At 32.5% G+C, this 27160-nt stretch overlaps 2 protein-coding genes across 14 annotated transcripts in view; both read left to right on the forward strand.

Annotated features, from left to right (window-relative positions):
- LOC119840519 (tropomodulin-1) overlaps positions 1-19705 on the forward strand; it is a 48334-nt gene extending 28629 nt beyond the window's left edge. For 2 of the 11 annotated variants that reach the window (XM_038367177.1, XM_038367174.1), the window contains exons 2-10: positions 9391-9543; positions 10670-10837; positions 11618-11741; positions 12743-12858; positions 13196-13300; positions 13810-14061; positions 14445-14592; positions 15814-16090; positions 18135-19705. In XM_038367177.1, coding sequence (XP_038223105.1) covers positions 9391-9543; positions 10670-10837; positions 11618-11741; positions 12743-12858; positions 13196-13300; positions 13810-14061; positions 14445-14592; positions 15814-16090; positions 18135-18210 — 1419 coding nt within the window. In that variant the 3' untranslated portion in view covers positions 18211-19705. Of the gene's footprint in view, positions 1-9018; positions 9166-9390; positions 9544-10669; positions 10838-11617; positions 11742-12742; positions 12859-13195; positions 13301-13809; positions 14062-14444; positions 14593-15813; positions 16091-16257; positions 16344-16681; positions 16736-17299; positions 17355-18134 lie in introns of those variants that run through there. The other 9 variants (XR_005288314.1, XR_005288315.1, XR_005288316.1 and 6 more) reach the window with 9 other exon arrangements.
- A 1078-nt stretch (positions 19706-20783) lies between these two features.
- LOC119840449 (geranylgeranyl pyrophosphate synthase-like) lies at positions 20784-27132 on the forward strand. 3 transcript variants are annotated; one of them, XM_038367071.1, is made up of 10 exons: positions 20784-20853; positions 21219-21306; positions 22540-22694; positions 23659-23803; positions 23989-24109; positions 24661-24800; positions 25346-25390; positions 25529-25658; positions 26211-26338; positions 27021-27132. In XM_038367071.1, exons 2-10 carry the CDS (start codon positions 21259-21261, stop codon positions 27081-27083), a joined length of 975 nt encoding a protein of 324 aa, XP_038222999.1. In that variant the 5' UTR covers positions 20784-20853; positions 21219-21258; the 3' UTR covers positions 27084-27132. The 3 variants fall into 3 exon arrangements, with proteins under 3 accessions (XP_038222999.1, XP_038222998.1, XP_038223000.1); XM_038367070.1 differs by lacking the exon at positions 20784-20853 and having other exon boundaries at positions 20991-21306; XM_038367072.1 differs by lacking the exon at positions 20784-20853 and having other exon boundaries at positions 20991-21306; positions 25553-25658.
- The last annotated feature ends 28 nt before the right edge of the window (positions 27133-27160 follow it).

Consider the following 27160-nt stretch of genomic DNA (forward strand, 5'->3'; position numbering starts at 1 on the left):
ACCAGACATTGTAACGGAACGTACGAACTGATTCATGAAGCACAAAAACTTTAACGTTGAATTTCAATAATAAAAGTTAAGCGTTCAACGTTTTATATAAAAAGCATGAAAGTAATAACCTGCTAATTACAATGAATTTATGAAAAAATACAATTTTAAGAACATTGCGTTTTTTTTTGCTACTTGTGTACTGTATTTACATCGACATTTGTAGAATGTGCTTGTTAATATCTTCATTAGCACTGGTTTAATAATTTATAGCTTTATATCTAGTTGAGAACTCCCAAGTGTTTAATTTCTTTTTCCCTACATAATCACAAACCTTCGTACAGTGTTATTTGTTTTCAAAATGGAATGCGTAACTGCTTGGACATTACCTTAATATCATTTTTGTAATTTAATAAACTTTTAATAATTATCACGTTGAAACAATATCTATAGAAAAAATGGTTTTCGTTAGCAATTTCGCAAAATCCGATAATATTATACAAAAAGCGATTAAACGCGTTTAGATAATATGCAAATGCCAATGTAATATGGATTGCATAATTCGTAACATACAGCTACTATATATTCAACTAATATCTAATTCATTTATTAATTTATTATTATTAAAATCACTTTTTTACATCTGTGCCAGATAAAAGTTTGACATCGGAATATGAGGAAGTAAAAAATTATAAATTGTTTATTATAATGGTTTTAAATCATGTATTTATGTGTAACTAAATTCAAAAGGTCCTACCGTTTAACGCTTTATCCCATCTTTATCCATATAAATCAACTGGGCATGGCAAATCGCATGTCCGTGAGCCTATACATGACTCAGCATAAATTGGGTCTCGCATCTGCGCACATAATCTCGATCCTTCGTAGAAAAATTATTGTAAAAATCTTTGTTCAAAAGGATAAGAGATCTTATAATAGAGTAGAGTAAAGATAATCTTTTCACTATTCGAATAAAAAACGACTCATTACGATCGCACAATATGAGGGTTTAGCTATGCTTTTTGGTAGCCTGTTTCGTATGTTTTATGAAACAAAATTGTTACAGACCTTTTCGTGTTAAGTACTCAATTATCAATGCGAGTTGCATTCTGATACGATGCATCGCATCAATCTTAAATAATATGACATTGCTATTCTTTAAAACAATGTATTTTACATTCTAAGTCATTCCAATTTTTCACAATTTACATAAATACTTACCTAACAATTATAAACACATTTGGACACTCGTCATATGTTTGTAATATGTAAGTACACATACATGGACGTGGAGCAAATAGATTTCAGAAATTGTAACATTGTGCTCTGGAATAAGAACTCAAAATAATACATAGTTATTAAAACAATAGTTTTGCATTGCATACAATAAGAACTCAATTATTATCTCTATACTCAGATATTAATCAATTAAAAATCAACCACAATAATTAGGCCAGTATTCTCTTTACTCAAAAACCAATTAGTAAATATTTCAAATGTTAAAACTAGTTAGGTTGTCCTACATTTTTGCAATATCTAACGGCCTTTTAAGTTTATCGAAAAACATGTTTCAATGGTCGTATTGCGTGTTAAAAAATTATTTCACGGAAATTTTAAATTTATGTGCACATTGCAATTTCGAATCTAGTTTTTCTGCTTAAAAGGCGTAGAATATTATGAATGTCAATTTTGTTCCACTTGTATGCTCAAGTAAAAAACAACCTGAACTCTGATAAGGATTATTATTCTTTTTTATTACATATATAACAGTTGTGTCAAGATTTAATAAACCATTGACATACTAAAAATAATAATTGTACGTTCATGAATCAATGCGATTGCTTCAATAGCATAAAACATTACAATATCTGCCATAAAATTGCATCGAACAGCTGATTTCCTTGTTCCTCTTTTCCAGTGAAAAGATAATTGTTTAATGACTTGTGTATTTTGACATCTTGTCTCAGCAGAATAGCAATTCTTAGTTTTTACTTAGCATTATATACATATATAGATCACGTAATGCGAATCATGCATAACTTGAGTATTATTAGAACTACAATAAGCATAATTATTGCGAATTATCTTTTTTCTGCAACTTAAACACATTAGAAAGACGTAAGAGTAAATCTTGTTACCTCATTAGTTTTCTTAGGTGCATTATGATTATAAATTGAATATTATATAGCTAACAAGTAAGCTTTTTTAAATGAAATGAAATAACTTTTTTCGCTCGTATACGGCTTACAGGGTGTAACAGAATTATTGCATCACATATAATGCCATTGCAAATAAAGGAATACATTTTGACGTAGCATTGTTTTCACTTATAAAAGCTACTTCTTATACTATTATATAGAAATAATATAATAATTGGGACCATTTTAATAAACTTGAATTTTTGTAATAAATACTCTAGCTGACACGACACTCGCCAGACGTCATGTCTTCGTGTGTCCTGTCAAATGCGTGAGCCGTGAAGATTAAATTATATGTACTGTGGTAGCTTCGTTAAAATTTCTTGTTATTTTTTTTAGTTTTGATGAAAAGTTCTCAAGTTTTATTTACATAAGCACCTTCTACTGACAACAAGCAAAAAATAATATAGGAAATAGGTCGCAGATTACGCGTGATGCGATGACCAGCGAAATATGGATTAATTTGATGTATTCAGGTATCATAATATCATAAATAATAATAATACTACAATTCCAAGTATTATAAAAAATTGTTCCTTTTGGATTAAGTTCTTAAACTTAACATTTTTGAAAAGATTAAGTAGAAAGGTTTCATAATATTTTTGTATATATTTTGAAATTATCGTCGTTAATAGATGAATTAAACGGTGTTTTGAACAATCTGTATAAAATTGAAATATTATAAGTATTATAAGTATTCTTTCAAAGTTTCTCATATTATAAGTGTTAAAAATTAACAAGTCAATAGAACTACGTAACAATTAGACTTGTGATAATTATAGAGCATGACGTTACGTTACTGCTTCAAAACTACCTGATTCCAAAAACTCGTCTTTTACTCAAACATAGCTACTTCGAAATACAGGTTCAGGAAATTTATTTGTCAAGTTTTTAGTGTGGTCGCCATTACGTATTTTTATTTTGTTACGCAATATTATACAATCTATGTAACATATTCTAATAATAAACAGCCGAAGAGTGTGTTTGTTTGAACGCGCCAATCTCAGGAGCTATTGGACCGATTTGAAAAATTATTTCTGTGTCAGATAGTACGTTTATAGAGGAAGGCTATCAGCTAAATATTGTGTAACGCCAGTAAGTTAGCGTATTTAAAATTCATTATACATTTTTCGAACCAATACATATAATACGTATAATTTACAAAGATCACATATAACAATATTTATATTAAAAGAAATTACAATATATTCTTGGTATGGCACATAACTTTGTTACAATAATATAAAAGCACATATAATATAATACTATATAAAAGTAATAGCTATCCCCTCGCGGCATCGCCCACGTAGTCATATGAAATTCCCATGAGTACATGTTTCGCCGCGGTAAACAGTAGTTTAGTTTAATCTAGTCCCCTATCTCCAAACACAATTACCGTATCATAATATATTTTCGATGCGACGTGAATGAAAGACAAATAAACAAACACAATTTTTATAATATTTCTAACGACAATACGCAGTAGGTAGGCACGTACTTAGAGATAATACATATATCTATAGGTGTAATGCTAGTGATAACTGTAAACGCTCACTAATGAATTAATCATAATGTAAACCGTTACGCTATTGAATATGAATCATGGTGTATACCTTTATCTTCTCTATATACAATATCTACAAGTACATTGAACAGCGATGGACTTAGATAAATTTCCAAGGCCAGTGTTATCTTACGATCCAGCTCCACTGAGGGTTATTCGTTTTTCCCCGATTTTTCTTTAGCCGGTCGGAGTTTTCAATGAGTGTTTCCTTCTTTCCTATACTAATATTATAAAACTGAGGAGTTTGTTTATTTGTTTAATCGCCCTAATCTCAGTAACTACTGGTCCGATTTGAAAAATTCTTTCAGTGTTAGATAGTCCATTTATTAAAGAAGGCTATAGGCTATTTGTATCACGGGCGAAGCCGGGCGGACCGCTAGTGATTATATAGGTTTGTGTACGTTTCTTTGTGGGAGTCGAGCATGCATAGAAAACCGGCGTGAAATAATAGCATGCTGCTGTGTTTCATACGATGAGTGGGGAAGCCGGAGGTCGATTTCCTTTTCCTCACCCTTCCCAGTCCATTTCTTCTTTCCAGTCGTCAATCCTTTCCTAACCCCTTATTTCTTTAAAGCGGGTAGCGCATTCGCAGAGAGACTATACCTCTGGGAATGTTAATGGGCGGTGGTGATCGCTTATTATCAGGCGAACCACCAGCACAGGTGCCAGGTAAAAAAATTAATTAAATTAATTAACATATATATATATATATATATATATATATATATATATATATATATATATATATATATATATATATATATATATATATATATATATATATATATATATATATATATATATATATATATATATTTACTTTTAGCTAATTCATATAAATGATAATATTTCCATAATAGATATTAGCAACTGCTGCACAAACAATTCTATGAAGCCAATTGCTTACCCACTTAGTTATTTATTGTCGCCTATACTGTTTGCAGGAAAGTAGTTTTGAGATTGAATAGAATTCGTGCAAAACAGTGGCAACAAAAAATTTCAACAAAATTGTAGAAAGTAACCAGATATAACAGTAAAAGAAGTCAAGGCTGTGCATTTACCCAGACTGATTTCAAATACTAAACCCGACTTGCCAATTTGCTTGGATTTCAGCCATTTATTTATACCATTACGTCACTTATATTCCGCCATAGATAGCTTTAGATTTATACCTAAAATGCTCTGCTAATCATAAGTCTATGTTTTTGACCTAATATGCAAAAAAACAATGTATGTATATATGTAAAATTGTCCCCAATTTTCTTAGAAGGTATGAATTGATATCAATATTACGTTATAATATAAGTATGTTAAATTACTTGAGATTTCCAGTATTTATTTTGTTTTTTTTTTAAGTCACATAATATGTTGGACTATAAAGAAAGAAATTGGCACCGGATAACATTTACATAATAATCATGATTATACCTATCCAGTATCCACATTCGAGTTTGAAATGCAATTTGGAAGAAAAACTTGATCGTGTAAATCCACTATAAAAGGTAACTCGATTAGTCGATTAAACGAGTGAAATTGTTTGCAGCATGACCGGTAAACAGGCTTCGCTTGTCCAGTATCCATTACCATCAACCTCAACGCGAGATTCGAGAGAAAGTCGACATAACCATGTGAATTCACAAACAGTTTAAACTTAACGCACGTATTCCGTTATAGGTTATGTATGGGAGACTTTGATGCGACGCGCAGCGAAAACTTGTTAATTGCGCACTTTCGCGTTTCGAAAGCATTGTTATTCAAATGAATCGAAATATCTTTTATGGTCATTCAGCTTTGATACTTAATAAAATTTTGGTATATAAGGACGTGGGTACTTCAGTAGAAAAATATTATATGATTTAGGAACTTTATTAAATATGAAATTTTATGATATTTTTTAATTCTTCATACATTTAATATTTACGTTGTATATTATTCAATACCGGCATTGCCATATGCCAGATAATTTTTAGTCAAAAGCTCAGAATCATTAGGACGAAAAAATGAAATAACAATCCATCCAATACTTCATATTTCCTGATGTAACACAATAAATAAAATGAGTAAACATTCATTTCACTATAGTCTGCCAGGCTTAAACAATTCCCCTGATTCGATTTGTCGAACAACTTCTCTTTCCTCAGCCGCAATCTTCGCCCTCAATTTAGCAAGTTCTTTGTCCCGTTGTATTTGTCTCACAGCTTCTTCCTCCCTCCATCTCGCTTCAAGAGCTCCGTAGGCTAATTGTTTTGTTATTCCATATACAATCCCTGCAGCTAACAATGCGTGTCTTATTCCTCTTATCAGAGGAGAAACCTGCAACGGTGGTCCGAATGGTAGTGACATACCAACGGTAACAGAAATCGAAAAAAAAAATTCACAACGTAACTAATAATTATATTTCAGTGTGAATTCAGTTTGAGCTTTAGCTCATTAATTGATTTTAGACACTTGTCACTTGACTCACGACATAATCTTGTCGTATGTATTTTTTTTTTTACTAGGTATCAAGCAAAAAGTTCGTTGCTCTATTAAAAACCGAATCGGTAATGTTTTATTTTACCCGTCACTACTACTAGGTCAAGTCGAGTAGTTCAAGGAGTATGTAGTTAAATTTATACTGTTTTGTTCGGTACCTACTTACACGCATTGATGATTTTCGGCAGGCCAGTGGCCGAGTGCAACTAAGAATACTATACCGTTTGTCTCTGGTTTGCGACCACCAATTATAGCAGACTGGCGTTCCGCCAGCGGTCGGCCTGGCGTAGTAGTAGTGTGGTGAACAGGAACAACCATTTAACGAATCAATCACTTCACAACAAATCAAATTTCTCATTTAATTGGTTCAAAATTATTTAATTAGAACGACCAAGACATTAATTAATTATTGCAACTGTAACCTAGCAGTTAATACGGAGACACGTAGTGTCTATGAGAATAATTTAATGCAATAATTAATATCCTGATCCATATTATTTTATTTTTGTTAATCTAAATAACTGATTTTCAAGGCTTATCATGAAGCATATAATGGGAATATTAATTAAAACCATTATCGTATTTAATTGTTGTTCATGCATTGGCTTCTAGGTACCTACCTATTTTTAAAAATATAATCGTGATTCTTCGGGCCTTTTACGAGCTGGTAAATTCACATGACCTTCTGTCTACAGTACCATAAAATTGCCTTGAATATCTTTTCTAAATTATTATTACCGATTTTCTGAAAACCATAGGACGTTTTCAATTTAATTGTATCTTCAACCGACTTCAAAAAAAGGAGGAGATTACTTTTACGAGGTGAACCGATTTCTTTATGAATATAATATTGAGAGTTGGTGCCTTCCATGTGGTCCCATTTAAATTTGATCTAGTTCTGACAATTTGTAGACGGTTTATGTTGTAAATCTCGGTGACCTCTTTGTAGAAAATATAGATTCATGCATTTAATACAATTTATATTATAAATTGATTACAAATACTTTCTGCTATGTTCAATTATTACCTAAATTGTGTAAATTGTGTTTTTGTAGCTAATTTGAGAAAACCGTTTAAAGGTTATTCAAGGTCAACGCGAAACTACTATTAATCGATAACAAATAAAGTGAAAACACAAAAGTGTAGTGCAGTGGCATTTTTGTGTATATATAAATATAGAGAGTTTCGTAAAAGACTACAGTGTCAACTGCCTATATCAATTAAAAGCAGACACAAGTTAGACCATAAAATTATATATGTAGTTACTTGTTTCTGAAGCTACACATTCAAATTAATGACATAATAATATCACAGAAAACATAATACTAGATAATATGTAACTACACATATGTGAAAGCTTACAGTTCTTTTGTCTGTAGCTATCTATTATATCAGACTTGACGAATAATAATAAGGAAGGTCGTGACTTCGTGACGGGAGTTCAATAGCAACAAGTCATTAGGCAGGCAAAGCATGAAATAGAACATTGCGTAACCACCCATAGTGACTGGAGATATATTATGACACCCAAATGTCACGACCTCGTATAATTTTTAACAACAGTCTTTCAGACACGCGCTGATATGATAATTGCGTTTGCTTTTAGAATAGCTACCCTTATGAGGGTTTGAATAATTTATTTTTTTTCCAAAATAGCTTTGATAGAGATCTTTAGTACAAGTGTTAGTACATAAATTATGGTATATGTTTCTGATATTGTCGATATAAAATACTAGCGGTCCACCCCGGCTTCGCCCGTGGTACATATATAGCCTAAAGCCTTCCTCAATAAATGGGCTATCTAAAACTGAAAGAATTTTTCCAAAACGAACCAGTAGTTCCTGAGATGAGCGCGTTCAAACAAAGAAACAAATTCTTCAGCATAATATTAGTATAGATTTTTTCAATGTGACTATTAAATTGTTACATGTGTTTTATTTTTCATTTGAATTTTTTCCATAAAATATTTGTTTATTTATTACTAGCTGGCGGCTTTGTCCGCGTAGTCCAAAGTAAAGATAAACAGACCGAGGGTATTCCACGAATAGTTATTTTCATATATACATAGTTCACTCAATACTTAATTGCTCGTTGTATTGCACATATATAGGTAGTATAAGTACTGATCTAACATCCTTTTGTAATTGACCTAGCGGAATTAAAATTGAGAAGTAGGTAGGTGTGAAGTCATTTGGGTCGGGTATGTATATTTATTTCACGATGACTTCATCATTTGTCACAATATATGTATCTCATCTTTATATTTTTATTTTATATTTACTTTATTATTGAATGTAGAATAGGCAAACTTTCTTGAACAACAACTGACCTATAGAAAATTGAAATCAATATATACGGTATACATAAGCGGTAAGCCCTACTCGATCTTTTTTTAATTATATGAGTTGATATTATCTTGAACGTCATTTTTTTTAATTTTATTGCTTAGTGCTACTCCGAGTCTACTAACTACTTCAAAAGTAAAATGCTTAATGATTCATCTCATTCATTCATTCATTCACTGTGTAATAAAAGTTTATTCCAGTTTATCAAACACAGGTCAATAATTATCACACGAAAATATTTGTATTAGTTTATCGTATTATTATAAAACATTAATATACATGTTTGTAAAATTTAAATATGCACTGGTCATTCATAATAAACTTATACGTAACAATTTTATTTATCGATTTTTTATTTAAAATCGAATCTTGATAAGAAACCTGTAATGGAACTAGGCTTTCTTTGTGACAATACACTATACAGTACAGACGCTTCTCAAGCTACTCTGTCTCTTTTACTCATATAGCATTTTGATAAGTTTTATTCGGTCTTTCATATGTGCATTTTCCAGTCTCTATTTGGCGTTCGCAGACGTTGCTCGTGGCGTTAAAATAATAACCTTATTTGGATTTTAGAAATTTGTTTGAACAAATTGTAAGCAAACAGTTTTAAATCAAACTAAAAAATGATTATGCACATTTTTATACCAGTTCTTCAATGAATACGTCCACATTAGTTTTACTAGTTCTTAGTATTGATTAATTTATATTGGGTGTGGTGTACTGAAGCTTGTCATGTTTATTTACCGTATAAATACTCCATTATGTAATGATTGAGCGTAAAGCCAGTGTGTGAATTCGTGTTAATTTGTGGTTACAGAAGTCGTCAAGTACGAAGACGACAACAATGACGACACCGGCCAAACTATACGGAAGAGAATTGTCGACATACGATGAAATCGATGTTGATGAGTTACTGGCCAAACTGTCGCAGGAAGAGCTGACTATGCTCGCCAAGGAAGTGGATCCAGACGTAAGCCTTTTTTTTTAGTTTGTCGTTGATATATTTTTGTGAACACAGTTTTCTGGTTTATAGGCAATTCAAAGTGAAATAATTTATATTTTAAATTTTCAACCGACTTAAAAAAAGGAGGAACTCGATTAGACTGTATTGTGCATTACATGGGAACCTCAAAGCTGGGTGACCCGATTTTAATTAATCTTTTTTTTTCAGTGGAAAAGTGCCTTTTATATTCATGGTTCCATATTTAAATTGATCTAATTATGACTCTATGAAGGTCTAGTTTTCTGTTAAAAAATAATTATTCATATAACTATTATACACTATATATTTATTATGATTAAAATGAAGTATTTATCCTACTAATAACAAATTGACATGTTTAATGTAAAATATTTTGTCTGTTTAATTATAGAATCCAAAAAATTCATAGTTATAAATACTCAATATAGTCTATACATATTTACTTTTCCAATATATTTTATTGAAATGAATTTTTAAAGTCCTTTTAAACTTCTGTCTTTAAACCATGTTATCAATTGTAATTTAGATTATCCAAGCCCTACTTCATTTATCCGAATTAAACACAGGACAAAATGTGATAAGATAATTAATTTTGAGTACTAAAAATAATAAAAAATTGCTTACAGTTTAAATTATCACAGAATTTTTAACTACGACTAATTTTTAAATGTGTTAATTGTCATAAATCTCAAAATAATATTTAATGGCTGAAATTTACAAGTAATTTTGCAAATCAAAATTGTAATCCTTATAAGGCCTATTCAAAAAGTAAAAACTAATACACATACAAACATACATTACCATGATAACACAGTGCCTATACAAGTTACTATAAAATGTTTGAATACAGCTTTAAAAAATCCAAAATAATATATAATTGGGCTTGGTTGAAAGATTGTACAATAAATAACACAAATAAAAATTTTAAATTCAAGGCATTCCTTGTAGTATATTATCCTATAATCCATGTTCATAAAACTTTCAAAATAAGTCTCCGTAAGATTCATCTTCATACATAAATATTTATATGATTCCAATTGTTTAAGAACAAAACTACTGTGTAGCCCCATATAGTAGTCTAAAAGTTGTTTCACAACTATTTTACATTTTCCAGGACACCTTTTTACCGCCCTCACAAAGGACAAATTATGCTTGTGAAAAAGATCCCACTGGCCCATTGAACCGTAAGAAGTTAATTGAACACATAAACAAACAAGCCCTTGAGACACCTGACCGTCCAGAGGTGAAGCCCTATGTCGCTGGTGTCATTAGAGGGAAGAAGGTAACATATGCTTAAATAGTATTCCTTTAATTGCATAACTATTTTCAATATTTAATGACTTGCTCAATGTTCATTAGTGTTTTCTAGCAAGTGGATCCGTTGATTATTATATAATGTACTTTAATTTATTATACATAAGAGCTGAATTGAATAATGCATTTTCTTTCTTTATTTTTATTTATACAAAATGATGTAATAGAGTGGATTAAATTTGCATCTTAAATCAGACAATTTTGAATTGTCCACATCAAAGTTTACAATATATATACACAAGGCTATGCATCCATTTATTTATTTAAGAATTTTTTGTAGCTAAATAAAATATAGTCTATATTCTTTGTTTCGACATTTGTTGAATTGATAATTTGAAACGAAATAATATATACTTTAAAACTTGTCAATTTGGAAAAAAAATTATACTTATTTAATAACAACAAAACATTAATATATTATTATTAATAATATCAAAATTTTATCTTCTACACTAAGAATACAAAGTTGAGTTCAACAATTAAAAATAGGGAAATTGATTATGGATTGAGTCATTTTAAAGAGCATTATTGTTTATCTTGTCATGCATATGTGTATTTTTTACCTAATTTGATACACTAATTTTACTAGTTCATATAATATGTGAATCTAATTAGGCACACCAGATACACAAGAATTAAGCAAAGATATTTTATACAAAAGAAGACTACAATTCATTTGGCTAAAGAAACCTTTATCTAAAGAACCTTGTCAAGTGTATGTTGTTTATATTGTTGCCTAATTTTTCAGTGGATCCCACCACCACCACCAGAGAAGATTCGCGATGCCGATGAACAAATAACAATTGATCTCGGTGATGAATATGAACAAGCCCTTAGTAGCGCCTCGCAAGAGGAAATTATCGACCTTGCCGGTGAGTCACATTGATAATAACACCCAATGCCAAACCTCTAATAGCAGACAGAGGTTATGCTATCATTCTAGTCATTTAATCATTTCGAATGACTACATAACAAGAAATTGAGTTAATTTCACTACTACTACTATATACTAGCTTTCTGCTTATTGCTCAGCCCAGATAGTCAAAGGAAGAGATTGTCAGATCCGGATATACCCGCATAGTTCCCATTCCTGTAGGCTTTCAATAATAAAACTATTCATTACCCTTGCCCTTTCTTGGGTCTCAAACTATCTGTGTCCCAATTTTCATCCAAATCAGTTCAGTGGTATACCTGTACCACTGGAGTGATAAATCACTATATTTATTAATATGATATATATATCTTTAATAATACAGTATCAATGTCATTTTAGTAGTTGTGAATCTGTGCATAGAGTTTCCATATAATAGATTGAAAGCTATTGTGCTCCATTTTATATCTATCTTATTTACATTAGCTGGAGGTATTGGCAACACTTGGCGCCTCTCCAGGTAGTTATTGATGACTTTAATGTGGAATTCTTCTAAATTATTAAACATTTTACAAAACTGGGATGTTGAACTTTTGAATTATACTCCTGAATGTTGTGATAGTATGGGAAGATGGATGCTTGTAAACTATTTAGCAAATGTTTTGAAGTTTGCAATGAATCCACTCTAATTTTATAATAGAGGGAATAATATCTATGGAAAAGTTCTTATTTCTATTTGCTTAGGAAGGAGGAAAGAAAAAGCAAAGATTATTGGAACCCAATAGTTTTATGATTTTTTAGTGTATATGATTAAACAACACTTATCGTTTTAATTCATCAGCATGCCTTGTTCTTTCCTTTCCAGTTCAAAAGAAGGAGAAACTATCCTAAACATACCTTCTAATCTTTTTTTTTAATTGTTATAGTTACCAGTTAATAATTGATAATACTATAAAAACAAATGCAGTTCATTTTGAGTAATCATTCAAAATTTAATTACAGCTATTCTTGGTTTCCATTCTATGATGAATCAGGACCAGTATCACGCCTCATTACTGAACAAGGGACAACCTGTTGGTCTTGGGTGGGATGGTATCACTAAAGCTACTAAACCTAAGGTATGTTAGTGTGTTAATTTTGTAAAAAAGTGTCTACTAAAGATCTATTTTCACTATGGCTATAGTGTTTGTTTCAACTGAGAATTATAGCCAATATATCTTGCTTAATATATTTCTAAAAGATTAGGATAAGGAAAAAATCACAAAATATTGTATTTAAAACATGTTGTTTACATGATTATAAATAAAACAGAAGAGATGTAGAATCAATAAGATAAAACATAGCAATGCAAAATATTGTTAATTTGTTTAACCTGTTTGTCCGTCCGTTTTATTTCATAACATGTTTTAATATATCTAATCGAGAAAAATATATGTTTTTTTTCTTATACTTCAGGTATATCCAATGGACCCGCCAAATGACGCTGATCCTGACGACACCATCAAAAGGGTTCAAGAGAATGACCAGAAATTCACAGATCTCAATTGGAATAATATTAAGGTAAATGTCATTGATTGTTATGTTATATTTGAGTTAGAATATATTGTTTTCATTTATGGATTTTAATTGGATAAAATATGCTAATGAAGCTGGTACAGGCAAGGTCGAGCAACTATTTTAATATTGACTTAACCTTGAATATACTTTTTCCTTTTTGTAATTGTACTATGAATTAGTATTTATAATTGATATTTAAATTATCGCAAGGCCATATTTATGCATACATTTAATTTTTTTTCTAAATCTTACACATGTTTACATCATTGGCAAGAATTAAACCTTTTATAATGTGAACCTATCTAACTGATTTCTCTTGGGTTATACCCAAATAATCCTTTTGTATCAGTTTGTACACCACACAAATGTTGAAGTATTATTTACCTAACCTTTATAATTGAATGTACAATTTGTATGAGCTATATTGGTTAATACTTACATCCGAGGAGGACTTTTCTGGTGAATTATAATTCAATACAGCCACCAATAACACGCACGTTCAAAAATTACAGAACATAAGCGACGAGAAATTCGAGAAGCTCTTCGAAGGGCTCAAGACGAACACTCACCTCGAAGTCCTGTCTCTGGTGAATGTCGGTCTCAACGATCGCACCGCTCAGTTGCTGGCCGATGCTCTCGAGATGAACTCCACCCTCCGAGTGGTGAACGTGGAGACGAACTTCATCAGCCCCGCTGGTGTGGTGCAGCTGGTGAAAGCTCTGCTCACTACTACTACGGTGGAGGAGTTTAGGGCTTCTAACCAGGTGAGCCATTAGTCGTATCTATATTATAAGTAATTTATAATTAAATGAAATCAATGTGGTCCTAGTGTGGGTTGAGTATGGGATAAACTTTTGGTTATTTTAACAATTTAATAATGTTCGTTCATTGCTTCCGCTATTACTAAAACCACAGAGGTTCACGAATGTGTTCCTCTTACAAGGCTCTGCATAAAAACACTCTAAATATGGGTATATTATATTTTGTCTGTTTTAAATAATGTTTAACCTACATAGAGTCATTGATTTTAAGTTAAGTAGTATTTTATTAAATACCTAATTATTTAATTAATTTTAAAATCACAAATTGTTGGAGTCCTTGCAATTTTGTCAGTTGAAATGATACTTATACGATTGCACATTTCCAGCGGTCGCAAGTGCTCGGCAACAAGATCGAAATGGAGATCACAAAGCTGGTGGAGGCCAACCCGACGCTGCTGCGGCTCGGGCTGCACCTGGAGTACAGCGACGCGCGCCACCGCGTCGCCAGCCACCTGCAGAGGAACATCGACAGAAGTCAGTGTAGCTTTCAGTTTCATTTTTTTTTTTTCATTTTCAAATTTCGAATTTCGAATTCGCTTGCGGCCAGTGACAAATTTCGGACGAGTTAACTTTTTTTGGAATATGTTTGCTGCCAGATGCAATGAACACTGGCAGACTTCCGTACATGAAAATGGTTATGAAGATATAGTAGCGTGTATACGTGAAAAATATCTTTAAATGTTCAACGTAGTCATTTCATTTTAGTCAGCGCGTTCATTAGCTCCGTTTGGACTTGTCTATGGTCAGCAATATATTTCGATCACGTGGATACTTATTAGTTTTGAGTTTGGTTATTCTGGTTAGCAACAAATGTCGCCCATACGCATATTTACATATGAAATAGTGTATGGCCGACCAGAAATTTCATCCACGATATTTGTTGCATACTTAAATTTGTTGCGAATTTTATATGTGGAAAAATTTCGATATTGAGAGAGTATTGGGGATTTTGGGCTATAAGTTTGTATAAATGATGAGTACCTGTAGATGTGTGTTTTTTGTTTAAACAACTTCGAAAGTGATCTTATAGTAAAGTTTTACAAAAATCCCGTTATACTGTTGCTTTTCGAAAGAAAGAAATAAATCATATGTGTACTTTAGAAAATTTAATTAATAAAAAATTTAATAAGAATATGGAATGATTATTATTGTTAGTTGGATAAAACATCTTTATGCCGGTAAACAAGTTGAAGGACGACAGTAGTATGGTAACTAGTTCTGTGAATTTTTCTTTTATTTGTTAATATTATTTTAATTTTCTTGTCATTTTATTCATATTGATGAACTGATTATCATTTATTTACATAAAAAAATACTAAAACATCTCGGATCATAGCATCTCTAACTAAATACTTCATTTATAAGTATCATAATTCAACGTCGATACATTTAAAAACTATACAGATGGTGGTATCAAGCGGCCAGAGCATCGCCGACGCTCACACACGTAACAATACATTATTTTTACTTTCAATCCCATAACGTAACCTCTCGCCCGCACTAGCGACCGTAGCGCATTAGGCGACCATCCTCGCTAATTAGAGACCACCGAAAACATCGCACAACAATCGAATCACGCTCGCATCGATACATACTCGTACACGCAAACGATCATTCGATGCATCGAAGAGCACACGGAGCGCGCGCATGAGTGACGTGCGAATCGATAATCGACGTCGATATCGATATTATCAGATTGCCGAGTGCAAAAGCGCACTAGCGTGTCGCTGCGGCTGCGCCTGCCGCGCGGCAGGCCGGCCGCCGTCGGCATCGACCCTAGCCTCTTGAAGCTCACGCCGCCCAGCGCGGAGACGCCCACGCCCACCGAGACGGTAATACCGAGACGGGCGCTCGACGAGAGCGTCGAGGGCACGGTGCTGGTGCCGGCCGGCGACGCCCACACCGGCGACGCCCACAACGGCGACGCCCACGAGCGCACCCAGTTGCCCGACTTTAACCCCAGTCCGTACTCGTGAGTAGATCGCGGGCGTCGCAGTATGTGTGCCGTCTGTGACACCGGTCAATAATGCACTCGTGTTGCCGCGTTGGCCCGGCGATCACTTAACCTCCCCGATCCGGTCGGATCGGCCCCGTGTATTATATGTGTTGCATAGTCACCAGTGTTTTATTCCATTGCAGTACGGAAAGACCTAACGCTCCGACTCCAGTTCAGGTTCTTTAACAACCTGCAAAAGGGGGCGCGTAGCCAATAGAACTCTGTTAAGGTCAGGCCCTGAAGGGACACGATGTTGGCACGCCGGCGAATAACAATCTTCGCTTCGATTAAAGCTTTTTTACAGTGTCGATTGAGTTTCACTTACAAAAATTTATTGCAGTTTCACGAGCCGAGAAATGTTTCTGATCAGGTTTCCGTAAGGCTGCATCTCTAAATATTATGTCCTTCGCTCTCGTGTGACATATTACTCTAACAGTTTAATTATTTAATGCACTATGAATAATTCGATTTGAATCTATCTCAATTCTTCTATTTTACTCTTAACAAAGATTTTACTTTTCTTATTTTTGTTTTAAATATTTTAACCGTAAACAATTTGATTTTTAGCCGAGAGGGGAGCATAGAACAGAATGATTAAATGTAAATTCGGCGCCAAAATCGGTAAAAATCTATTTTCGTTTGGCGCGAATGCTGTTGAGCTCTATTTTTATTTTTCGGGAATAACTGTTTCACAACAGGCTTCATCTAATCATACGCTTCGTAAGATAGGCCTCCGAGTAGGCTCTCAGATAGACATACTATCTATTACGAAAATAAAACCCAAACGTTGTTATGTGACTCTAATTCTACGCATGAGTGTTACCACTAACAGAATGACAGTGTGAATTTTACAATCTTATTTACAGCATGGAGATTGACAAATATTTTTTTTTTCTCTTTACACGTATGTGATGCTAGCTAAAGATCATCATATATGTTTTTATTCGTTATCTTTATTGCGCTGTCGATGATCACATTTTATTTTAATTAACAAAGACAAAATTAATTTAATGGGTAAAACGAGCCTAGAGATTGTATCACTTGTCATAGTTTGGTAAAACAAGGTTTTTCAAGTGTGTCATATAAAAATCGTTTTTTTCTTGTGAAATTGTGAACATTGATAGCGCAAGAAGTTTGTATGTCTGTACATAAATCCCTTACGATGAGTGTGTGTATGTATTGCAGTACGCCAGCAGCGACGGAGCCAAAATAGCGCTTAGATGACGCATCGTAACTTGTGGTGAGTTATTGGTGTCTTATCTCAACTGAACTATAAGAGTAATTTACTATGGGTAGTTTTTATTTAGCAATTGTAATTTTAGATTTAATGTGATATGATGATTGATAATAATTAGTGCAATGGTAACATTACCTTAAGCTCTGTAAAGTGGAGCTTAGCAGTAAGCTTTTACTTCTTTGACTTTTTAACTTTCTCAATAATATTATGTTGATGTTTAATTATTAATAATTTATATTTCTTCTTTCTTTCTCCTCTCTTTCTTCTCTCTTCTTCTCTGCTTGGTACCTGCTGTTGTAAGAATGCACATTGAGGTAGAGTTATGTATTCATTGCATTTACAATGTATATAATGTTATTGTGTTATGCATGAATATATTATGTTGTAATGGACCTTATGTGTTCTTATTAAATTATAACTTTGACAAATTCAAAATAATAATCTCAATACAGCTGCACACTTTTACAATGAAAACATTTAAGATACATTTGATACACAATTCAATAGTGCAAATAATAAATAATTGAAAAAAAAAGACATAACATATTTATTTTCAAATAAGAAAAGAAATATGAATTAATTTTTAATGGATAAGACGTAAATATTTAAGACGCCCTATGATCCACAAGACAATAATGAAAATTACCAATCACCAACACATGAGGCTTTACTCATTGATTTTCAATGAAAAAGTGAACAAGATACACAATATACGATAGAACACTATACTGAAGTTATCACATTTTTTTTTTCAATGCAATATTAACCGGTATTTCATTTCAGGTGGGAGGGTTCTGCGCTTGACTCGATTCACTCGCAGCCGCAGCTACGTAGTGGGTTGGATCCCGTGAATCCATAGATTTTCATACCGGTTTCCCTCAGACGTGTCGACAGGAGATTTCATAAATGTGATCCCATTTCTGAAGCAATTGGATTGGTTAGGTAATGAAATAATAAAATCTGATTGGTCGTTGAAAATCAATTTATTTCGTGTCGATATCTCTGAGGTAACTTATACTGAGCTGCTCTCGCCCCGCGCTCGCTGCCTATACCTGTCCTCACTCTTTGTAACTGTGTAGTACGATTGACATTTATATTGATTAAGAAAACTTTAAATTACACACAAAGCTTTGACGACGCTCGAGTTGGACTTTGTAAGCTTGTTTCACACGACGGTGTAATAATTTTTATTCAAAGACTAAAGTTTTTAGCATCGTTTTCTTGGAATTTAGCTTGACGCTTCGCATAATTAGTACATAGTTTACAGAGGTGCTTTCTACGTGTGACATTAGCGCCTTAAAATACTCGTATTAAATTTTTTCGTATTATTCGTTGAGGAATGTTTTGACTACACAATCACAGAGACAAAAGAGACAGAATGATGTTTGTATGAGGGTATCTGTGCTCAACAGGAATTGTGAATTTATTACCATAAATAATAATCCTTTATAGCTAGACGATGGCCGGCCCATCACTAGATTGTCTATGGTGAGCGAGAACGAAATAAAATCACAATTCTTGTTCATGACCGAATGAATGTATGTTTATTAATTCTTAATCTAGTGTGCTAATGAATCGTATTAATTTTATCATTTTAATGAATTGTAATATATGTTAATTGTGTACATTCCGTTAACGCATAACATGCTTCTCTTTTAATATTAAAAGTTGTTCAAATGTTTTTTTTTTTTTTCAAATTGATTTAAGATTTCTTGGGATATAAATATTAAACAATTTATATTCACTTAATTATTTGTAACAAAATGAAGGAAGTCTTAAAGACCTAATCGGGGTGAAATGATAAAATTGACTAACCTTATATTGTTATGTGAAAAGTGGCGATATAATTTTATTGAATTTTCAACGAGAAGTCATGTTCCGCGTGAACGGAGGATAAGTTTCAATTATACTATAAATCACTAGGTTTTATAATCGCAGATTTTTAATACCGCATCGAAAACATCTTTTTTGTACAGAGGAATCTATTGATGTAAAAAATGAAAAGGCTTTAGGTGTTATCGGCTTTCTATATAACCTGTAGCTCTTTGAAATTTGCTAATCTTCTATTCTTTGTATATTAATAGTTAAAACGTTGTGATAAACATTATGTTTTTTCCATTAAAAATGCTTTGTTTTTCAGTTTCATTGTAAGATTATTATTTGTATATGAATTTAGATTTTTTAAATATTCTTTTATTGTACCGATGTTGAGATGAAATTTTATAATTTAATGTATTGATAGATTTTATTTATGTTTATTTGACTCGGGAGCATTTTGGTTCAAATAAAACCTCGATAAGTAGAGTCGCAGTTCTGTAGTTTGTGACAAAAAGTAATAAAGTACATAAACAATATTGTGTTGTTTAATTTGATACCCCACATTGGTTGCTTATCTATAAATTGCAGAGATTTAAAACGCAAAAAAGAAATTTACAGACGAGTAATTTTTAATTTGAGAAATATTTTGACAAACGGAAATGAAATGGCGCAGATAAATGATGATGATTAAGACATAGTCATTAGTCTGAGGTAACATCATTAGTCAGATAAATGTTGGGGTACACTAATGTCGTCAACGCACAAGTACTTCTGCTTACTACTGTCCCAATTGTTATAGCGTATAAGCTAAGATAAAGTAAGAAAGTGGTTACATTTAAATGTGTACGTAGGAGCTTAATCTCAAGCTTGTGGAGTCGCTTCAATCGACCAGCGGCCGCCATTTTAGTTTCATGATGTAGCAACCCTACATTATTCGTAGCAAATGGAATTGTTAACAATTTTGATATTATTACCTTAAAGTCTATACTTATAATATGAAGCTGAAGATTTTGTTTATCCAATTTTAAAAGTCTTTCACCGTTACATATGTATGCAATCCCCGTGCTTGCTTTACGTAAGGCAATTTAATATTTATATATGTACCTATAACAAATAATATTATGTACAAAAATGATTTACAAATATGAATAAGTTTTCTTTATATCTATGTGCCTATTAAAATAACATCGGGCTTATCTTATAGAGAGAGTTTTAAACTGAAGGCGAAAAAAAAAAATAAAAAAAACATCGTTAAAACTTGTGATCTTATTTATCTCATAAAATCTTTTTTTTTATCATTTTAATTACAGAACAACAAGTCAAGTAACATTCAAGTTTGTTTTACTTTTGATATAAAACTTTAATTGCGTAACTAAATAAGATGAGGCACAGATAGTAATATACTACTATACTAGTATGAAGCAAATTATTAAAATCGGAACAGGAAAACAAATCGAACCCAGGCACGTAAATACAATAAAAAAATTATTGCCTAATGGCGCATTTTTTTTCTTTGTAAAACTGATAAGTGACTTAAGGAGCTATTAATATACTGTTGATGAATAGCTTATGTTTAATCGCATTCAGTATTTTCTTATTGTGTTGCGCGGTGAGGTTGCGTTTCACAACACTTGCGCAATATTTGAGTGATAATTCGGATTTATTAGTATCTATCGACATTTTGGTAAGCCTACTACGTAGCCTTATTTTCGTAGGACCTACATATAAGATTCAGTACTGTTTAATGATTATTTTCAATGCGAATTTATTTATTTTTTTATTAACAAAGCAATGGCAAATATTAATTATTGACTTGTTTGATAGATTATGCTAATATTAAAAAAATAATAATAGAATTTGCAGCTAAGGTTTAACCTTATCCTGAAGCACTTTCAAAAATAAATATATTCATAACTACCCACACTTAAATATTTTATGGCGGGTAGGCAACATTTTAAGTTTCCATAAAGAAATCGTTCAATGATCTTCTGTTTTACTCAATGTGAAATATGCATTAAATTTAAGTTCTATTTTGGTTTAATGTTTTAGGATAATATTAATATATCCCGAGTTAATTTAAAATAACATAATGAATAACAAAAATGAAAATAGAGTAGAAGAACCATACATGGAAAAGGTAAGTGTTAAATGGATTTATAATTTTATTAATTTTAATACTTTTATATTACCTATGTATATCCACTATGTATCATAGAAAACTCGGTCATAAAGTAAAACTAGACATTGGAAGACACATTAATAATATATAATATATCCTATATCACTACATTATTGATATATATTACAAAATCGCCGAATTATAACTATTTTAATATAATCAGTTTATTAAAATTTTCGTTATTTTAATGTTCACAGGCACCTTTTTATATATTGAAGGTATAAATAGTCCAAACAAAGGTTCTGTAAACCGACGAAAAGTTCCCTTACTATTCTTCGTTTTTCTCAACAGATCCTTAATGTTAGCATCAACCTAGCATATTTATGGCACTCCAGCATTTTCGAGGATTTCAATCTTAGGCTTGCTTTGGTATGTGATCCAAATCTCTACGTAACGTGTGGCCGATCTAACTACACATTCGGCGTTTAATTTGTTGGCTGATCGGTATTTCAATGCAGCATTTCCAAAGTTCCAGATAATACCCGGCTAGTAAATTCCAATGCTTCGCTACGCAACACCAAGTTGACTGGCGCGTAATGTCCTTAGTGACCATTGACTTCCAAGTTTAAGACATATATAGCAAGACGAACCTTTCATTTAACAGGAAATTTTTGAGCTTTCTTGTTTATAGTACATATATATTACTTTTAGGCCCTCTTTGTAGCTTCCCGTTGTAGGTCTTAGTTTGCATATGATACTTGATCGCGTGTCAGTCTTTTCAAAATCCACAAAAGTTAATTTAGCCCCAAAAGTTAACTACAAAAGTTAACCCTTAGCCATTCTGATGTCTGCACTAGGATAATGCGCAGAGTGTTTGTTTTGTCAGTTTATAAGCGATTGGAGAGGAAACTAGCTTGCCTTCTGTGAATCGGGGGGTTCCATTGTTTTTGATAATTTTTTAATAGTATCTTGCACAGACCTTTGATACCTCTCCAATTGTTGCAGTTATTAAGGTTCCGCTTTTTCAGGACTTTTCGTATCAAGAGCATAAGGTGTTTGACTGCGTTTTCAGTGCCCGCATTCAGCATTTCGTCTGCGAAGAGGTCCGCTCCAGGTGCCTCGCCGTTTTTGAGCGACTTTGTGGCCTTTTCTATTTCTTGTTCTATCGGTATTCTACGGTACTCTCGATATAAGCACATCACCACCGACTGGCTAACAACTCATCGAGATGTATTTAACTTCTTATTTTAGGAACTCCTGCTGCCATATACACATTTGATGAAAATTCGCAGTAAACAGCTCCGAAAAAAAATTCCAATGTCATTTAACCATTGGCTTAAATTGCCAGCTGAGAAGGCACAATTTATTGTGGACACTGTAGACATGCTACATAATGGTACTTTGTTGTAAGTATTATATTACCCAGTTACATCAAACAAATCTTGTTTGATTTATTATTAAGAAGCGGTCCTTAGCTAATCCATAGATTTATATATTTATGTATGGATGGTAAAACTCCAAAGTTCAGTACCCATGCGCTTGTTTGACTGATCAGTTATGTAATTAGTTTTTCGTCATTTCATTTAAGAATTTTAACAAACTGCAGATATTAATTTGGTCCATTTGGTCAGGTATCTAACCTAAAAATAATATTAACTTCATAAAATTAGGGTTTGACCAGTATTTGGCATTCAGGTAAATAAATTTTACCAGCATTTTTATTGCAGTAGCATCTTATAAAGCCTATCCTCATTTTTTTAAATTTCTTACACTGAATGTCGTGCATGTCTTCGCAATTAAATAAATTCACTTTTGCATTCGTGTAGGCATTTAAATTACTCACAAAATAGTTTATCCGATCGAAATATCGCAATTAGGTACGTATTGCACATATAAACCTATTTAAATAGGTATGTTCCAAGTACAAAGACTTAAATGTTAGGACCTTCCATGGGTGACTAAAAATTGAATTTGTTTAATGATTTGTCAATAGACCTTAATTTGGTGTATCTAATTGGATAAACTAATCATATACACCACGAAGAGACTGCATACGACCTTTGATATAATATTATACACACTTTGCCGTAATCTCTTCTCTATATAAATAAAATTCTTGTGTCACAATGTTTGTTCCCATACTCCTCTGAAGCGGCTGAACTGATTCTCATAAAATTTTGTGTGCATTTCGGGTAGGTCTGAGAATCGGCCAATATCTGTTTTTCATGCCCCTAAATGATAAGTGTTAGGCTGAAGAGCGATTGCCGGGTTAGCTAGCTAACTTAACAATTTCTACGATGAAAGGTAGTGTGAATGAAATGAAACGAATGACAAAATGTATAAAATATAAAAAAATAACGAAAATTTCAGGATCGATGATATTCAGGACAATACATTGTTACGTCGAAGCATCCCAGCGGCCCACCTTGTGTATGGCATTCCTCTGACCCTCAACACGTCTCTCCATGTGATATTCCTGATGCTGGACAAGCTATTAACGTTAAACCACCCGAATGTATGTTGCATCTTTGTATATTACTAGGATACCTTAATAGTTCAGGGTTTGTTACAGAAATTCACAAATGTCAAATTTCTTTGTATAATATTTTTTTTAATATATTAAGTAATTGTTTTTATGATTACGCCCGTGTCAATGAATATCTGAAGTTTTAACAATTTATCAATAATGTATTCTTTTAGCTCATGAAGCTGTACTGTGAAGATTTTCTGGAAATCATTCGTGGTCAAGGTATTGAGGTATATTGGAGAGATAATTTTCAAATTCCAACAGAAGCACAATATGAAAATATGCTAAAACAAAGTTAGTAGTCCTGCTCGCAAGTTACTTGTTTTATGTTTTTTAATTTTATATATAAAATTCTCGTGTCACAGTTTTCGTTGCCATACTCTTCCGAAACGGCTTGACCGATTTTGAAGAAAATTGAATTTTTTGTGCTTATCGGGTAGGTCTGAGAATCAGACAACATCTATTTTTTATAACCCTAAATGATAAGAATAAGGCAGAACAGCGTTTGCCGGGTCAGCTAGTGTTATATAAATATAGATTTAATAAGTGAATAAAATTAACATGAAATCCCTGCGACCCAAGGACCCATTGTTTGAAAATCTTTCAGACAATATTTTTACGTACCGAGAAATAAAAATTAATCTAGTCTCGGTACTGTATGACTTAGGTCTTGAATATTTTATACTATACGTATTTGTGATGTAGTAGCAGTATGCATTTAGCACGCACGATTTACAATGCACGATTACTTTATTTCATATGAGAGTAGAATATTATATTGCATAACCTGGAGTAACGTTTTAGCTAGGTATTGAATTTTTTTTTATAAAATCGATCATTTTCAGAAACCGGCCATATGTTTAGGCTAGCAGTTCGAGTGATGCAACTTTTCAGCGATTTCAAACATGATTTAAGTGAACTTCCTTTGCTTGTGGGACTGTTTTTTCAACTGAGAGATGATTACTGTAATCTACTACAGGAAGAGGTCAGTTAAATTATGTTGAAGCAAAATTTATAAGGCTTAAGTAGAATTACGTATGAACGTAGCTAATATGTGACGATAAATATTAAAAAACAGGTACATTTCACCCATGACCGAAATAGGGTCAGGTTTGTCGTATCATCTACCTAACACTCTGGATATATCAGTTATCTATGGCAATTTTCTATAAACAAAAAAAAACAAATATCTCGTAATTGGTTTCAATTTATATAATATAAGGAAGATAAAACGGATATTCTTTATATTTTATAAAAAAATCAAATCAATTGTTCTATTGTTTTTTTTTTATACATTAAGTTACTGTAACGTCACGTTATTACTGTTTCTAGAATTACCTACTTACGTAAATATGTTTATAGTGTTTTCACAAAAAACTGCTACACCGGTATTTTACCCAACTTTTTTTAGACCCACCAGATAAAAATACGAAGTGACAATGATATAGCGCATAGGTCTGGTTGGATTAAAATCTTAAACACTTATTGTTCTGTGCCTTTAAGCCCATAAATATATTCAAATTCTTTTAGGCAGTGGAGGAATGGCCAGCCGATAATGGTGAGAATTGTAAACAGGTAAATAGCTGTATAATTATCTTATTATTGATTTGCATGAGATACTTATAAGTAATTAGCATCCTCTTACAATATTCCCGTCCCCAATCGCAATTAAATGTTTCAACCTCGTAAATTCCTTTATTATTTGTTTAAAAGGAATCGAATATTTCTTTTTTCAAGGCTCCATCTACAGACCCGGATAATTTTTGCGAGGATCTCACGGAGGGGAAGTTTACACTGCCCATAATCCACGCTGCCAATACCGGCAATGGGCAAACTGTACTCAGTATCCTTTTTATTGCAAACCTGGTTGTTTTCTAACTTCTTTTACTAACTTTTTGTCTTCTAACTCCAGAGCATTAAAAAAAAAATATTTTGTATCCAACGTTTTACGTTAAACAATTCAAAAATAAATTATAAAAATACTTTAGAATGTGAAGACTAACACGCTTCGGTAAAAATTGGGCCAGCACGTACCGGTCACACCTACGGAAGATCGTACGTGTGGAATAAGTAATAGCAAGCGAATGCTAATGTGTCTGTGACGCGGGCAGAGCGGAGGCCCATTTATATTTGGGTTAAGCAGGACCTCTGCATTTGCAGAACATTTAAAAAAACGCAATAAATTAAAAAGGGTAGCTTTAAAATATAAATAAAATCAATAATGAATGAATGGCGTCATTAATGTAATGTCGTTGAATTAAATATTATAAAAGATTAAAAAAAAATCGATTCAGTTATATGTATATAATTCTATTACATTATTTTATATAACTTAATTGGTTATTCATCTTTTACCATCCTTTTTATAATTTACAATCTTTAACTCACACCAAAGACATTCTTCGGCAACGCACTCGTGACGTTTCCATAAAGAAGTTCTGCGTCTCCGAGTTGGAGAGGCTCGGCAGTCTTAAGTACACACGAGACCGGCTGGAGCAAGTTGAGAAATTGCTTCGAGCTGAGGTAACTATTCAGGTTATAAAGAGCGCCCACACAGATATATATGAAGGAATTAAAAATAAGGCTAGTAAATGACATCAGGAAAGAGTTGTAGATGGAAATAATAAGAAGTTAAACTATTTTATATTGAGAAATTGAATAGAAAAATTTGATCACTCGGCCACCCGTGATCCCGCCTCTGCAATCAAATTTCTTCTACTCCTTCGGTTTCATGTGCCTAAGGATCACCCGAAATCTCGTGATCAAATATTTTCATTTCTTTATAAATTCTCATTTATACAGAAATATAAAATATTTTCATTTCAATGCTATAAAAAAACGAATTTGTATTATTGAATTAGATCACCACGGTAAACTCCAGGGATACTTCTCAATAGCATGGATATTTACCCCTGTATTTAGACCAGTAGCATAGCGTGGGGGTGTACAAAAGGGGGCGGCAAGAAGGAAAGTGTTGTAATTGAGTAACGCTTAATACTCTGGGTACTATCATTAGGGTCGCTGTATGTTAAGTCGGCATTTCACGCCTTGGCGTGAAAATCCACGCTATGTCACTTTAAATTCGTTTTTGACGATTTAGATTCTTTCCATTCTACAATTTCCAAAGGCCTTTGATGTTAATTTATTTCCGTCACATAACTAAAAACATAGATGTTAGATGTTAATTTGAAACATTTTATTTCAGATAACACGTTTGGGCGGGAACCCCATGCTAACATCTGCGCTTGATGACTTGGCTTGGAAGTGACGTGTATATCAATTCTTACTAAAATAATTTAATTATGTAGGTGTATGTAAAGGTATTTATTAAAATTAAAATTCATT

This window comes from Zerene cesonia, chromosome 6 (genome assembly GCF_012273895.1).
Source record: "Zerene cesonia ecotype Mississippi chromosome 6, Zerene_cesonia_1.1, whole genome shotgun sequence".
NCBI classification, from domain to species: domain Eukaryota; kingdom Metazoa; phylum Arthropoda; class Insecta; order Lepidoptera; family Pieridae; genus Zerene; species Zerene cesonia.

Excerpts from the sequence above, each read along its gene's own strand:
- LOC119840449 (XM_038367071.1), top strand. The coding sequence starts at position 21,259 with ATGAATAACAAAAATGAAAATAGAGTAGAAGAACCATACATGGAAAAG. Across the intron at positions 21,307-22,539 it reads AAGAACCATACATGGAAAAG|GAACTCCTGCTGCCATATAC; the intron begins GTAAGTGTTAAA and ends TTCTTATTTTAG. Across the intron at positions 25,659-26,210 it reads CAATGGGCAAACTGTACTCA|ACATTCTTCGGCAACGCACT; the intron begins GTATCCTTTTTA and ends CTCACACCAAAG.